Below are 17,552 nucleotides of genomic sequence, written 5' to 3'. Positions count from 1 at the left end.
GGGGTCCCCAACCCCCAGGCCACGGCCCACTACCGGGCTGTGGCCTGTTTGAAACTGGCCTGTGTAGGTGGCAGGCGAGCGCATGCAAGCATGGGAGGCTCCCCTCGTGCAAGCGGTGGCTCCCCTTACACACAAAAGTCCTGCCACTCTCAGGGAATTTTCCCCTCTTCCTCCCGCTGGGCTGCCAGGCAGGAAAGGTTGACAGGAAACTCTAAGCCAGGGGTGTCCAACCTTGGCAACTTTAAGACTTGTGGACTTCAACTCCCAGAATTCCTCAGCCAGCTGGCTGAGGAATTCTGGGAGTTGAAGTCCACAAGTCTTAAAGTTGCCAAGGTTGGACACCCTTGCTCTAAGCAGTGAACAAAGTCAACCTATTGCCCTGAACAATTTGGGCCCTCATTTTACTGACCTCAGAAGGATGGAAGGCTGACTCAACCTTGAGCCGGTGAGGATCAAACCCCTGGCAGTCGGCAGACTTAATCTGCAATACTGCATTCTAACCACTGCGCCGCTGTCAGGATTCCAGCAGTTACCCCAATTAAATCCTGAGTCTCGAACCAAACTTCCAAAACTTCAAAGGATTCATTGGGAGTTAACATGTCCGGCACTGCCTGGGTGTAGCCGACTCTGAGATGCATAATTCATTTTCACCCTTGACCCTGGTTTTCCCTCCACCCCCTGGGTGTATCGTAATTCATATTCTTCAATGAGACACATCCATAGCCAAGAGTCATCAATCATGTTCTCCAGTCAGATTTTTGCGCAGCAGAAACTGCAGTCACCTAGTTACTATCTCTGAAAAAACTATGCATGGAATGCACTTTCACTTTCCAAGCTGCCGCACTGCTCTTTCAAACATCCTTTCCCCCCTCCCTTTCTGTTGGCAACTCTAAAACGACCATAGAAATATTTTATGAGTTGACAGACACCATGGCTCCTTCAGTTTAATCTGGAATTGCTTTCTTGTTAGCTGAAAGTAGACTGCAGAACCTTCATTTAAAGATTTATCCAATGAATATGCGGATTCATTAAAGTAAAACAGATTTCTTCCTTCCACCTTATTTTTTTAACTGTGAAAGTGGGTCTTGCAACCAGTGGTAGTATTCACTGATTCCCATCTCTGGTGACTTTGGGTCTTAACATCATTTGATTCTATATCAGTTAATAATCTTTTGGATGGAGCGGGGCAACAGCATCTAAGGGTATCTGAGCATGACCACAATTGACCCCAGAATTTCTGTTGCTAAGTGAGACAGTTGTTAAGTGAGATTTGCCCTAGTTTATAACCTTTCCTATCACAGTTGGTGTCATGCCCCTGTTAGAATCTGACTCCGAGGGGGAGAAGGAACAGCCGACAGGGAGTGGGAGTGTGGCTTCGGAGGTTGTGGAGGAAAATGGGGAAGGGCATAGGCCGGCTGGGCATTCAGAGGAAGACCCAGGCCCATCCCGTCTTCATCCTAGGGCACGCAGGGAGGAGCAGATAAGGGAGAAATGTGAATGGCATGATCTACGGGGGAGGAAAGGGCCCTGATCCCCCTTCAAGGAGAAACATGGCCCAGTGCTGGAAGCAAAGCATGAAATAATTCTAGTCTGTCAGTTCTTATCTGAGTCCTGGCGTCCTTCCCAGTGTGTGTGTATTTTGATATCTGTGGATAGCCCTTATCCTGCCTCGTCTCATTAATTTGTTCAGTGTGGTTTGTGTTGTTTTTTCTATTTATAATTTATATATATTTTGAGTTTGAACAGAATTTCTTCCTTTTTGCAACAGTTTGTAGAGGAGTTTTTTTTCCAGTCAATGATAATTGGACCTTGGAGGCCAAGTTGAAAGAATTAAAGGGACTTAACCTATTTTTGTGACTTTGTTGCCTTTGTATCCCACCCTGGTTCATCACAGTTGGTAAGTGAATCACTGCAGTTGTTGCGTTCGTAACACAGTTGTTAAGTGAATCTGGCTTCTCCATCTGACTTTGCTTGTTAGAAGATCACAAAAGGGGATCACATGACCCTGAGACGCTACAACCGTCACACATGCATACCAGTTGTCCAAATTTTGATCATGTTGTAAGTGTGAAAAATGGTCATGGGACACTTTTTTTCAGTGACGTTGCAACTTTGAAAAGTCACTAACCGAACCGTTGTAAGTCGAGGACTATCTGTACGGTATTTTGGATTTGATTCAGAAAAAGTGATACGTCAAAATAGCACGCGTCTGAAACTCTTTAAATGAGTCGGGCTTAGATAGGTGCCCTTTGCAGTCCTTGGCACAATTTGGTACAATTTTTGGAATTGAGTCTAAACTGCTGCACAGCTTTAACATACATTCATGCAAATGACTAGCATATGGGTATATAAAAGGATTTTATTTGATGGGTTATTTTATCTTTTTGGCATTTATACTGAGATCATCCTTCAGCAAATGTAATTATGATAATCTCTGTTTTGCAATAATATTTGGAGAGAATGAGTTGCCACTGCAGCAATGCAAACTAAGTAGAGTCCTTTTTCATTTTTTAAGAGTACCAATTGGTTTTGTCAGATTACCTAATTTGGGGAGAGCAAATTCAATAAAAAGGCAAAAATATTGGAGGAAATATTTTTGTTGTTAGATATTGTAATGGAAAATTTGAATGAAGCAAGGAGGAGGAGCAGCTAAATAGAGCCTCATAATTTGCTGTTAATAGGATTTTTGAGTCACCTGGTATGTAAGCTGTTCACTCGATTCCAACTCTTCATTTTGCCTATGATATTCAGATGTTTATACCTCAGATCTAAACAGGTGGCTCAAATAATTTTGCCGAGTCCATTTAAACTTACACTGATTTACTAGTTTGTTTGCCACAGTAGGCGCTTTCAGAGCATATATAAGCTGCGATTTATAAAGATAAAAGAGAGGGTGGGATAAGCTGATTGTTCATATGTCTTCCCTCTTCCTTACCTGCTATCTTTGCTTCTAGTTTGATTTAGCATTATATGAACTTTATGATTAAGATGTGTTGGAAGAAATGTTCATCTGGGTTCAGTTCCAAGCGGGAAGAAAGACACTGGAAACATGGAGACTGTTTGGCAAGATGGTTTAATGGTGGACAGGACCACATTGAGGTCCTGGGCAAAAAAAGAGCACGTGGGTGAGAGAGGGACACAGATTTATATTCTCTGTTGGGTTTTGAACTCACTTCCTGTTCCTGTGGAAAGAAATGTATCCCGATTGGTTGTCAGACTCCCATGGGGCCATGCAGGGGTAACTTTGTAGGTTGTCTTGAGTCCCAAGTTTGGTTGAATCTTGCTAGGTGATGTAATCTTCCCAGGTGCCATGTGGTGAGATGGGTAGAGGGGTAATCCTATCATGTCCTGAGGGCCATGTCTTAATCCCATCACCCTGGAGCTGAAGTGGGGGCAGGGACCTGCTTTGTCTTTAAAAACATGTTTCTCCTTTTCTCATCCAGGGAAATATAATATTCTGCCTTTTTAATAGAATATTTCATTCTTCTAGGAGAGTGGTGGGTGCTAACTTTCTACAGATGGATTGCGATTAGTTTGAAACAAGGAACTTTTTCATAAAAGAAAAGAAGCAAAACTTGAAATATGCCTGAGGTTTTAGAAAGGGATGTTTTGAGATACCATTTTTTCTTGATTTGCTTCTATCTCCAAACACCATTTATTCCCGCTGGTTTACAGCAGAGATCATCAACCAGAGGCCCTCACAAAGTATGATCATGTCTGTGGAACTCCCCAAATTAAATCTATATATATATATAAAAGCGAAATACCACTCATGCATCATCACAAAATCTCCAGAACCGTACAAAGCCTACAAACTTGAAATTTGGCACGTATGTTCCTCTTGGCTTCTAGGGGCTCACTAAGAAAGGATTTTTTGAAATGACCATCAGAGCATTAGTATTTCCTATATTATTATCAACATGCTCTGATGCTAAGGATTTCTACTCCCCCTCCCCACCTGAAAAGAAATCTGTTCCAAATGCAAAACACAACAGAGGAGAGAAGTTTCAGTATTAGTTTCACAGTACCAAGCTGCTTTAGTACAGAACAGTTGAGCTAAGCCACGCCCAGCCTCCTTGCTCACACAGCAAATACTGTTTCAGTTTCCATGTTTCATTTTCCAAACACTGACAGGACGCTAGCCAGCTGAATACCGATGGATGCTGGTAGGCAGAGGCACATTTTTTTCTCCTTATTTTCCTCCCCCAAAACGAAGTCCAATCGCATAGTTTCGTTGTGAAGTACAGATATAGAGCTAGTATAAACTATTTTTGATAGCCAGAGCAGGCAATTTTTTGCAAACTTCAAATGAAAAATCCAGTTTTTCCTGAGATTGTGTGCATTGCCAAAATCTCACAATGTTTTTAAAGATTTTGCAAGAGTTTCACCCTTGTCAGTATTTTGGCATTTATCTCTGAAATATTTTGCCAAATCCTGGTTTACACATCCTGATTACAGTGATTGCCAGGCATTGCGGTTATTTTCTTGATGTGGTTTAGAAATGCTTTATGTGTATCAAAGCAAAATAGGCATGCAAAACGTCCCCCAAACAAACTGTTCTGAGTTTGGCATAAATTACTGTCTTCCAAATACAGGAAGTGCTCAACTTTTAGAACCAATTGTTTACCAACCATTCAAAGTTACAATGACACTGAAAAAAGTTAGTTACTTTTGTGTGAACATTATTTCCAATCTTCCCAGCCAGCTTTCAATGAGCAGAGTGCGGGGTGGCAGGCAAATTCATTTTACAACTGTCTGATTCACTTAACAGCTGCAATGATTCACTTAACAACGATAGCTAAAAAGGTCATAAAATCAGGCATGACTCACTTAACAATTGCCTTCCTTAGCAATTAAAATTCTGGTCCCTGTTATAGTCATATGTTGAGGATTATCTATATTACAAAATCAATCGGATCTCAAAATCAACCAATCCATGGGTCAGCAACTTTGTGGAACACTCTGATTGGTTCATTCCCAGGTTGGAATAGTCCATTCTAGGATTGGAACATTCCATGATATTTTACATGTCCCTACTTGATACCTAGCAGTTCAAAAGCATGCAAGCGTGAGTAGATTAATAGTTAATTAATAGGTAACACTTTGGTGAGAAGGAAACAGCGTTCCATGTGCCTTTGGTGTAACCGCCATCCTGGCCACATGACCACAGAAATTGTCTTTGGACAACTCTGGCTTCCCTGACCAAAAAACAGAGATGAATACTGCACCCTAGAGTTAGACATGACTAGACAAGGAAATTTTTTATTTTTTCTTAACACATTACTGCCCACTATTCAGATTGACTTTTGTAATTGGCCATATAATCTTAAAATTGAATTAGAATTGGATACATGGTGCTTTTTTACATGCGCATGTATTATTCTGTATAAGCTTCCTATTTTATTAGCTATTTTTATTTTTAAGTCATCAGCATGGAGAATTGTTTTTTTTTTTTCATTGTGGACATGTTGGTATAATTTGAATGTATCCATATTTAAACATAATAATTTCCATTTTTGTATGTAGCATAAGGAGATTAGGTACATACAAATTAATCGCTCTCTCTCTTCATCTAACAGAGGAAAATCTTTTAAAAATTCTTGTCCCATTCCTGGAACATACTTACACCGTCATTCTTTCTTTCACATTCATTGGACCCTGAATATACTTATTTAAAATTATTATTTTAATTTCTGTTTCTATTCAGAATTTTTGTCTGAAACTTTTTTCCCTGTACAGATTAGACATTATAATTATGATTCTCTAATAGGTATTTTCTTGTCTCCTATTCCTAGAGAAAGACACAGAGGTTTTTTTTGGAATTGAGCTACACTGAATACTGAGATTGAGTTAAATGTTTTAATGGAACTTTTGTGATACTGTTTTAAAATATTAAGCTTAGTAAAGAATATGGATGAGAATTTTTCAGTGAAATGCATACAGTATTATTTTTTTCAGATACTCTAAGCTAATTATCTTTTTCATTCAATGCAATATGGTGAACTCATTAAATAGAGCTAAAATTAGTGGTTTTGATAATTTTGATGATGTGCTGATGTGTTTTATCTGTATATTATATTAAATATTTCTGGTATATTAGTTAAAATTGTAACAGTTTCCATATTTGTGAGTTTTTAACATAAATTAGAGACAAAGGTCTGGAAGAATAGCCAGTTTTAAAAAAAACCCACATAAGCTTTATTTCCACAGATAGTTTTTGAAATGTGTTTAATTTTTTTTAAAAAACCAGGAGGGTATTGTTTGAAATGTAGACAGTGTTTTGAAAGAACAGAAGGGGCTGACACAAAATTTGTTTTGTTTTGCAGATTGATTCCTAAAAAGTTAACGTGACCATGGGAGATATGAAGACTCCAGACTTTGATGATCTACTTGCAGCCTTTGACATACCGGATATGGTTGACCCCAAAACGGCTATTGAATCTGGCCACGAGGATCACGACAGCCACATAAAGCAGAATGTCCACCCAGAGGATGATTCCCACGCACCATCCTCATCTGACGTTGGTGTAAGTGTCATTGTGAAAAACGTGCGGACAATTGATTCCTCGGAAGGAGCGGAGAAGGACAACCACCATTCCACAGGCAACGGGTTGCACAACGGTTTCTTACCAGTATCAGCTCTAGAAAGCTATAATAAAGAGGAAGACAAATCGCTCAAAGACGAAGGCTCCATCTCGGAAAATACACTGAAAGAATCTGCCTTTAACCAATTTAGCCCTATCTCAAGTGCTGAAGAGTTTGACGACGATGAAAAAATCGAGGTGGACGACCCCCCGGATAAAGAGGACATGCATGGAAATTTCAGAACAAACGTATTAACAAGGTCTGTCTCCCAGCAGGACTATGAGAAGTTAAAAGTACTCGGAGGAGAAAACTTGATGAAGCACGGAGTTGCAGGTTCAGGTAATTCTGATAAGCCCAAGGTGTCTAAACGAGACTCGGAAACAAACCCATCACCTTTAGGTCACTATGAACCTTTTAAAGCTAGGAAAATAGATGACAAGTTGCTTAAAGAAAACTCAGAGAAACTCCTTGAAAACAGAGCTGTCGATGGGAAAATAAACACGGAGAAAGGAGAAGCAACCCTTACCAGTCTCTCCCAGACTAAAGCAAAATCTTCAGCAAAACTCTCTTCCTGTATTGCTGCCATTGCAGCTCTAAGTGCTAAGAAAGCAGCCACGGATACTGGCAAAGACCCACAATCCAATTCAAGGGGATCCTCTCCCTTGCAGAAAGATACCAGTGAAAGCCCCCGCACCGTGGACAAATCCCCCGAATCTCAGAGTCTCATTGACTGTGCAAAAAAGGCCCCTGTCAAACAGCCAGACAGTCCCAGGAGTATCTCCAGTGAAAACAGCAGCAAAGGTTCCCCGCCATCGCCTGCAGGCTCAACGCCAGCCATCCCCAAAGTGCGCATCAAAACCATCAAGACGTCCTCGGGGGAGATCAAGAGAACGGTCACGCGTGTGTTGCCTGAAGTTGATTTGGACAGCAATCGGAAACCAGAGCAAGCAGCTTCCATGGTGGCTTCTGTGACATCATTGCTGTCTTCCCCGACGTCTGCTGCAGTTCTTTCTTCTCCCCCAAGGGCACCTCTCCAATCAACAGTAGCCAGCAACGCGGTGGCATCTGCAGAGCTCACTCCCAAACAAGTCACCATTAAGCCCGTGGCAACTGCTTTCCTTCCTGTTTCGGCTGTCAAGACGGCAGGCTCACAGGTGATCAATCTGAAACTTGCAAACAACACCACGGTGAAAGCCACTGTCATATCTGCTGCTTCGGTGCAAAGTGCCAGCAGTGCCATCATCAAAGCCGCCAATGCCATACAGCAGCAAACAGTTGTGGTGCCCGCCTCGAGCCTTGCCAGTGCAAAACTTGTGCCAAAGACGGTCCATCTTGCCAACCTTAATCTACTGCCTCAGAGTGCTCAGACCACCTCCGAACTCCGCCAAGTGCTCACGAAACCTCAGCAACAGATCAAGCAGGCAATAATTTCTGCGGCGGCCTCTCAGCCTTCGAAAAAAGTGTCTCGGGTTCAGGTGGTGTCCTCTCTACAGAGCTCTGTCGTTGAGGCTTTCAACAAGGTGCTCAGCAGTGTTAACCCCGTCCCAGTTTATATCCCAAACCTTAGCCCTCCCATAAACGCGGGCATCGCTTTACCCACACGTGGTTACAAATGCTTGGAATGCGGTGACTCCTTCGCCCTTGAAAAAAGCCTGGCCCAGCACTACGACAGGAGGAGCGTGCGGATCGAAGTCACCTGTAACCACTGCACAAAAAACCTGGTTTTCTATAACAAATGCAGCCTCCTTTCTCACGCACGGGGTCACAAAGAGAAAGGGGTGGTGATGCAGTGTTCTCATTTGATCTTAAAGCCAGTTCCTGCCGATCAGATGATAGCTTCTCCCACAAGCAATAGTTCTGTTACGTCGTCCATTCTTCAGAATGCCACCGGAATGGGCACCCACACCGTAACAAAGATACAGTCTGGCATAACTGGGACAGTCATATCAGCTCCTTCAAGTACGCCTGTTCCACCAGCCATGCCTCTAGATGAAGACTCTTCGAAGTTGTGCAGGCATAGTCTGAAGTGTTTGGAATGTAATGAAGTTTTCCAAGATGAAACATCTTTAGCCACCCACTTCCAGCAGGCTGCAGACTCAAGTGGACAAGTACAGTATCTTATGTTTACATTCCAGTATTTTTGCCGTGTGCAAAAAAAAAAAAAACAACTTTTGGATGGGGGCTTTTTCCAAGTTTTCTTTCAAGCTTTATAGCAAAGCAGTGGAAGGGGGATTTTAATTTGGGAGGAATTGCTTGAAAAGTAGTTACTGCTTTGAAAGGGCAAAAGTGGCTTGGAATTCCTACTTATTAGCCCTTTATTTATTTAGAATATAAGGATATAGTTTTCTCTTTAGATCTATACTGAAAAATCAGAACTGAGTTATAATAGCTCAAAAACAAAAGACAAAGTCAACTGCAAAACAGTTTGTCAACTGTGGCCATTTTAAGAACTGAGGACTTCCAACTCCCAGAATTCTGGGAGTTGAAGTCCACACATCTTAAAGTGACAAGTTGAGAAACAGTGCAGTAAAACATTTCTGCAGGGTTAGCGCAGAATCTCCTAATGAAAGTTATAGACTAAACATAACTATGGAACAAACTCATTTTCCTTGCCTCTAGTTTTGTTAGGATATGGAAATGGAGCAAATTAGAAAAAAAATGCTACTGTTCTCTCCATGCCCTTTTCTGCATTTTTGCAGATAGTTCTTGTTGCTCCAAGCACCTATTTTTTTTTAAAAAAAGGATGACAATGGTAAAAACGGGTGGGATTCTAGTTCTTGTTGCTCCAAGCACCTATTTTTTAAAAAAAGGATGACAATGGTAAGAACGGGTGGGATTCTACCGGTTCAGACCGGTTTGGGTGAAGCGCACGATCATTAAACTAACAGCCCGTTGAATAGCACCATTGGGTAAGAATAAGCGTTACATAAATTACACGTCAGGCCCCATTATATGACTAGTAGGTTTACATATAATCTTCTCCAGCATGATAATCTTAGATTATCAGATAAAAAATACCGTTTGGTCTAGTGGTTAAGGCACCAAGCTAGAAAATGGAAAGCAGTGAATTCTAGTGTCTCCTTCGGCATGAAAGCTGGCTTGGTTCCTTTGGGCCAATCACCAGGAGACTGTGAGTTCTAGTCCCACCTTAGGCATGAAAAACAGTCCAGTGACTTTGAGCCAGTCACTCCCTCAGCGCAACCTGCCTCACTGAGTTGTGGTTACTGAGAAAATAGGGGGAAGGGGGAGTATTAGATATGTTCACCACCTTGTGTTATTTATAAAAATAACAAAGGGAATATATAAATAAAAATAAAAGTGCAGAAGGCAACAATTCCTATAAATCTTAAAACGCACGATAGAAAGACACTGTTTGAAAAATAGCTGTGTTAGAGGTTTTGTTGGAAGTTCTGTTTTCTTTGGTAGCCACCACCATTACTGAATATGCCATGCTGGACATTTTCAACATGGATAAATATGAGGGAATGAAAAGCAAAGTGACAGCAAAAAGACCATCCATTCTTTGCTGAGATTTAAAGGGTTTTTTTCATGTGACATTTGGTTTTGACAATCAAGAGTTACTTAACACATTTTCTGTTTTTTATAAGTGCTTGAATTAATGTTAGCAAATTTTGCTATTTACTCAACTTGCATAATGCATATATCCTTATTTATGGGATCTTTCCAGTTCATCAATCAACTGGTGTAACCATTTCCCCCCCCCCCTTTTTTTAAAAAATCCCAATTAAGCTTTTTCTATCAAGTTTTCTTATTCTGGCCTTTAGTCTCCTCAGCAATATTTTTGCATGAAGTCCATGTAAACAATATGCCTGCTGTGATATATAGGCTTGTCACTTTTTTGTTTTGTGAAGTTGGCAATTCATAGTAATTCTTTCCTTTTACATGGCAGATTTTAACATCTTCTATACAAAATGGGTTTTAATGGGATAGATGGAATAACTCTATATCCTCTACCAACATGGATTTTGCATTAAGGGTTTACAGTGGTGGCAACAATGCAAATGAAACATCCCAAATGCTAATATATGTTCTTCCAAATAATTTTCCACTTACTGACAACAAAAGAAGAGATAAGCCCAGCTATCTATCTGTACTTCATTTCCTTAAACCTTCTCTGGTAATTGACTGTAAAAATGTAGCACAAAGTTTTAAAAAGAGAAAATACTGTAAACTGTTGGACAATATATTGGTGGTGTGGGGGGGGGGGGGTATCCAAGGCCTCTTATATGCCTCGAAGGTATTTATGTTTCTTCCTGGTGAAGAAAAGAATAAATATAGGTTCTCAGTCTGAATAGTTTTTATTTTAGCTTGTCATAAATGCGGATTGATGAGAACAATTCCATTTAAAATAAGCGTTCCTGTCATTTTTCACTAGCCTCCCTCGATTTCATATTTATTTAAAACTTTTATACAGGTAGTCCTTGACTTTTATGACCTCAGTTGAGCCCAAAATTTCTGTTCTAACCGAGACATTTCTTAAGTGAATTTTTCTCCCATTTTATAATCTTTCCTGCCACAGGTGTTAAGTGAGTTACTGCAGTTGATAAGTTAGTAGCATGCTTTGCTAAGTGAATCTGGTTTTTCCCATTGCTTTTGCTTACCAGAAGATCTCAAAAGCTGATCACCTGTGACCCCAGGACATGGCAACGACCATAAATATGAATCAGTTGCTAAGTGTCTGAATTTTGATCATGTGACCATGGGGATGCTGCAATAGCTGTAATTTTGAAAAATGATATTAGTCACTTTTTTCAGTGCCATTGTAATTTCAAACGATCACTAAATGGTCTGTTGTAAATTGAGGACTACCTGCATAGCGACTCATCTATCAATTCTGGGCAGATCCCAATTGATATATAACATAAATAAAATTTATGTAGGCGTCATAGGGCAGCTTGGCACTGGGAAAAAGCATTTATAAACCAATTAAAAGCTAAATGTTTAGGGTAAGGAGGATAATTTTCTGAAATGCATTCTGGTACATTACTAGTTGTTATAGTCATGGCCAACAAAACCTTGCCAGTAATATTTTGCCCACGCTTTTCCTTCTAATAGTTAGTAGCAGTAATAATTGTGACTGGAATTTCTGTCACTGTACAATGCAGTCATAAAAACCAACATCACACAACCATGCGGCTTAGCAACAGAAATTCCAGCACTTCCAATTGCTGTTAGTAAGCAAATCACCATGTGTCGTTAAGTGAGGATGTCATATCGTCACTATTTGTAATCTCCTGCTGGCTTCCCCATTGACTTTGCTTGTAGGAAGCTGGCTGTGATCAACATAGTTATGAGGACTGGTTGTAAGTTAAACTCATTCAGTGCCATAGTATGATCAAATGGTCACTGAACAGGTGATCATTATGTGAGGACCTGTCTTTTTCTCTTTTTACACTTGTATAATTTGAGCTGGAGCTTCATCTACAGCAGGGGTGTCAAACTCGATTTCATTGAGGGCCACATTAGGGTTGTGTTTGACCTTGGGGGAGTGTGGACAGGGTGGGCATAGGCAGCTCCATGTCACTCGTGTTGGGGGCGCCTGTGGCGGCCCGAGCGCTCTGTGAAAATGGGCTCCTGATCTCAGTTTTCGGCTGTGACGGCCTCCTGCAACCCTCTTTCAGGGAACACGGCAGCCTTCCCGAGCTCCATTTTTGCTGGCAGAGAGGCACCGTGGGCTGGTCCTTTGCTGTTTCATGGGCCAGATTTAAGCGCCTTGAGTTTGACACCCCTGATCTACAGACATGTAGTTGCTTTATCAGCTACCCATCTTCTGCAAGGGATGAATTCCTGAATAAACATGACCCTCTAGAAAGCTAAAAAAAAGGGAGGGGGGAACAGACATGCTGATATGAATCCCAATCAGAGGATTCATCAACTGTGTTCGGCTGATTGATGTGCAGCTATGAAGGGAAATTGAAAAAAGGCATAATGTATGAAAAGAGGGCGGTTAGATCAGTTCTACAGAGCATTCTTTCACTAGAAGGCTTTTTACAACCCTCATTCTCAAATAGAATTTTAAAGCTTTTAAAGGAGAGATTTAGAAGGTATGATACAATACTATTTCATTTCTGAGCATTAATTATAATATTATAATAACTGGCCCCATGCTATTCAAGATTTTAACAATGATCTTAAGGACTATGGGCCATACGAAGCTCTTGAATTTCATTATTGACATTTGAAACTGCTTTCAGGTCACTGCTAATATCATTGGAATGGGAAGTATGCTGTGACAGTGTCATTTTAGTGGTGGTGCCAGAATAGTAAACTTTTGTTTCTGGATAGCTTTGAAAAAATGCTGCTGATCACACATGAAAGCTGGAAGGTCATTTATGGGCAGCCCAGCTTGCATTTTTCATTTCCTTAATATTGTACTTTATGATTAAAAATAAGTTTCTAAGACAATTTAGCTTAAAAGAAGATTAATTTTAAACGTGGGATACAAATATCTTCAGTAAAACACCAGATCCCTGTTTGCGTTTCTCTGCCTTAAAACAGGCAGAACAGTAACATACCAGAGAATATAACAATATAATACGTAATCCCCTCAAAGGATTACATGTTTCCAATAATTCAGAGGAGACTGATATAATTATAACTCCTGGTAATTAAATAAGACTCATTAGCATGGCTGTGTTTTAGTTAGTGAAATAGTCTGTATGATCAATTTTGTTAGTGCACATGGACTTGATATGCTGGCTAGTTATAATGCTGCTAAATGAGAAGTCCATATTTCACAAAATTCCCATTAGTTACAATTAGAACATTCCGTTTATTCCCTAATTCAAGATCCCCATTTAGTCATCCTGACTGGGAAGTCAGAAGGCTGAAATCCATCCTCTGTAAATTATCAGATTGCAAAAGGCTGGGATACAATCCCTTTTTTTTATTGTTAGGATTAATAAATCTGCATAGCTTATCTAAAGTTTTTATAGAGTAACTAGCTCTAGTACCCATGCTTCATTATGAAACTATGTGATTGGGCTTAGTTTTGGGGGAGGAAAATAAGGGGGAAAAAATCTGCCTCTGCCTACAGCATCCATTGGTATTCATCTGACTAGCATCCAGTCAGGGTGTGAGAGAGTTGAGGGTTGTTTGGAAACTGAAACAGTATTTGCTGTGTAAGCAAGAAGGAGACAGCAAGGAGCCTGGGTGTGGCTTAGCTCAACTGTTCTGTACTAAAGCTGGTTGCTGCTGTGAAACTGAACCTCCTCTCCTCTGCTTCTGTTTTGCATTTGGAACAGATTTCTTTTCAGGTGGGGAGGGGGAATAGAACTCCTTAGCATCAGAGCATGTTAATAACAATATACAAAATACTAATGCTCTGATGGTCATTTCGAAAAATCCTTTCTTAGTGAGCCCCTAGAAGCCAAGAGGAACATATGTGCCAAATTTCAAGTTTGTAGGCTTTGTACGGTTCTGGAGATTTTGTGATGATGCGTGAGTGGTATTTCGTTTTTGTATATATTGATTTATAAGTAGAGATCAGCATTGCAATAAACATTCGTTACTCCCAAAGTCACTGAATTTTTATTTTAGCTCTTTTGATTTCTTTTTGTCTCAGTGGATGTAATGGAATGTGTGGGTGGCGTTGGGGAACAGGGAAAAGATGCTGCCTAGAAAGCAAATAGACAAAGAGAGGCAGGAGCCGCCAGTGGCTTATTGCTCAGAGAAAGAAAATTAGGGAACATTCTCCCCACCCCCATAAAATAAGCAGTTAAAAATGATGTAATCTGGAAGTTTGTGTTTTCAGACTTGCAAGATTCTGCTAATGTAGCTTCACAATAAAGTAGAATTAGTTCATCTTGTGTTTCCTGTTTGGTTTAGCTATGAGGGCTGACTCAATCTTGCCAGTCTCTTAAATCTTTTCCAAAGGGAGGAATTTCAAGAATGGCGTCCAATCCTCAAGGAACCCTGTTAACCGCTGAGTATCTGGCAGCCATGTTGTTAAAACACGAACAGCAAATAGTTGTACAGATGACTAGCTTACAGAATGCCATGATACAACTAACACAGCAATCGGAGAAGAATTTGCCTCAACCCACAGCTTCTCAACAGATTGACCAATGCTTGCCGGAGAATCTTGGAGAGGACCAGGATCAATTCCATGCTTTGGTCGCCTGGTGTGAGTTGTTGATGTCAGGCAGACCAGTGGAATTTCTCGCTGATCACACCAAAATAACTTTTGCACTGAGTTTGATGAAGGAAACAGCAGCCATGTGGACAACACTGCTTATTGAGGCAAAGAGTAAGGAAACATTTCAGACTTCAATTTATTTGTCGATGAAGGGCGTTGGTGCTTGCCTGACACGCCCGTTCTCTTTGAGCTGTGAAGAGCATCCAGTAGTGGGAGGTGCTTCAGTCTCTGCATGTCTAGGCTGGGCTTAATTTGTGGAACGCTCCTCCTCCTCCACGGGACTCCTCCCCAGCGTTCCCCAGTTTTGGCAAAGATGAGAAAAATAAACGCCCTTGTCCTCAGTGCCCTAACAAATTCGTTGGCCGAAACAGGACTCCATCAAACGGAAAAAGGGTGGGGCTGGATGCTCTTCATAGCTCAAAGAGAACGGGTGTGTCAGGCAAGCACCAACTCCCTTTCTCAAACCATGACCTGTTCAGAGCATCCAGTAGTGGGACATACCAAAGCTTGGCCTGTCCTGCGGGAGGGACTTCGTCTGGTCTGGAAACCCCTCCTGCTCCCTGTGGACCCATTGCAGAACTCTTCTACCAGGAGAGGCCTCAGGGGATGCAAACACATCTATTTTATAATGCCTAATGAATGGCGATGGAGAGGCCCAGGTTGCGGCTCGACAAATTTCAGTTATTGGTGCCTGTGTGGCCCACACTGCCGATGTTGCAGCACTCCTTGTTGAATGAGCTGTTATGCCCCTGGGCACCTGCAGTGATTGAGTCTGATACGTTTTCACTATCACGGCCCATAGCCAACGGCCTATTGTAGAAGATGAGACCTTGCATCCCTGAGTGTTGGGCTGAAACAACACAAATAAGGCTTCCGTTTTTCTGAAAGTTGCTGTGCGGTTAATATATATTCACAATGCTCGCCTCACATCAAGCCTATGCCATTGTAATTCCAACCCTTGGGATGGTCTGGGACAAAAATTAGGAAGTATCAGCTCTTGTGCCCTATGAAAAACCGAGTTAATTTTGGGAATAAATGTAGGATCAGGACGAAGGACCATCCGGTCAGAATGGAAAACACAAAGATCTTGTCTGATAGACAAATCTGCAAGTTCTGAAATACGACGAACAGAAGTGATCGCTACAAGGAAAACTACTTTATATGTCAGAAATTGGAGACTTGACGATTTCAAGGGTTCGAAAGGGCCCTTAGTGAGTGCGATGAGTGGGATAGCGGTGTACCGCTGGAGGGCATAAATTTGTGGCTTCTTGAAGGAAACTCCGTATGTGTGGATGATGGGAAAGAGATAGTAGACCTTCACAAGTGAGAACTGATGCCAAGGCCGCCACCTGTCTTTTCAACGTATTAGGTGATAATCCCTTGTCAAGTTCCTCTTGCAAGAACTCTAGGTTTGAGCCACAGATGGAGAGATGAGATCAATTTGAGACTTGGTACACCATTTGCAGAAACTGGACCATGTGGCATTGTAAATGCGAATTGTTGAGGGGCGTCTGGCAGCTTGGATGGTGGTGATAACTCTGTTGGAAAAATTTTCATTCTTCAGATGACTCCGCTCAACCTCCAGATGGTCAGGTACAACCATTGAGGGTCCGGATGTTGACGGGGTCCCTGGGTTAGCAAGACCCTGTCTGGCAGAATTCTCCATGGTGTTGATATGGATAGACTGCGGAGGTCTGCAAACCACGGCCGTCTGGGCCAGTAAGGAACTACTAGAAGCAGCTCCTCCCTCTCGTCTAGCAGTTTCTGGATGACCCTGGAAAGCAGTGGAAGTGGCAGGAATGCATACAGAAGTCCCGGGGGCCAATGACGGCGGAGCGAATTGAAGTTCTCCGCTCCTTCGAGAGGTACCTGGAAAAAAATCTCGGGAGCTGAGCATTGAGGGGGGAAGCGAACAGATCCACCACTGACTGTCCAAATGTCCTGACCGCCTCTTGAAAAAGGGTCAGAAGGAGGCGCCACTCTGATTGATTGATTGTGGCCCTGCTTAGCCAGTCTGCCTGTGTATTCGACAGGCCCGAAATGTGCTCTGCTCTGATGGAAAGTAGGTTGCTCTCCGCCCAACAACACAAGTGCTCCGCTTCCCGCATGAGATGTTTCAACTGTGTGCCCCCCTGTTTGTTTATGTGAGCTTTGGCTGTTACGTTGTCGGTCAATATTAATATGTGCTGATTGCGTACTTGTGGAAGGAAGCTGCGGAGAGCCAGGTGTACTGCTCGAAGCTCCAGCCAGTTTATGCTGCACGACTGTTCTATGGCGCACCAGCGGCCTTGGGTTGTGAGCTATTGACTGAGGACTGAGGGTTTCTAGAATCTGACTTCCGAAAAAGGCAAGGTAGAATTTTTGTTTCAGGTTTCAATTAGCAGCGGGTCAAGGGTAGGACCAAAGAATCTGTCTCCCACAATAGGAGATGAAGCCAGCTTGCATTTGTGCTTAATGTCCGCTTGCCAATATTTTAACCATAGTAAGCGTCGCGCTGTGACATGTGAGGTAATGGCCCTGGCTGAAAACTTGACCGCATGATAAGTTGCGTCAGGTGAGAATTCAGCGGCTGCTATAAGTTTTTCAATATCTTGGTGTGCTCTAATGTTGGAATTGGGGACATGATTCCGTAAGAGACAGAGCCACCTGAGAGAAGCACGGGTAAAGAAGGAAGCGGCCATGGCCGCTCTGATGGCCCATGCGTCAGACTGATGGGCCCTGCGTAGGGCAAGCTTGGCTCATTTTTCATCCGGCTTTAATGCCTCCAGCACTTCACTGGGAATGGAGGACGAGGACGCTAATCCCACTA

General features: G+C 41.9%; 1 protein-coding gene across 6 annotated transcripts in view; it reads left to right on the top strand.

Moving 5' to 3' along the window:
- Window positions 1-17,552, top strand: part of ZNF532 (zinc finger protein 532) — a 79,687-nt gene that overhangs the window by 23,394 nt on the left and 38,741 nt on the right. For all 6 annotated transcript variants that reach the window (XM_087927420.1, XM_026715401.2, XM_087927419.1 and 3 more), the window contains exon 2: window positions 6,327-8,693. In XM_087927420.1, the coding sequence (XP_087783546.1) occupies window positions 6,354-8,693 (2,340 nt within the window). In that variant the 5' untranslated portion in view covers window positions 6,327-6,353. The remainder of the gene's footprint in view (window positions 1-6,326; window positions 8,694-17,552) is intronic.

Source organism: Pseudonaja textilis, chromosome 2 (assembly GCF_049901715.1).
Source record: "Pseudonaja textilis isolate UNSWEBS1 chromosome 2, rPseTex1.2, whole genome shotgun sequence".
NCBI lineage: Eukaryota > Metazoa > Chordata > Lepidosauria > Squamata > Elapidae > Pseudonaja > Pseudonaja textilis.
This window is presented reverse-complemented; position numbering and strand designations above follow the sequence as displayed.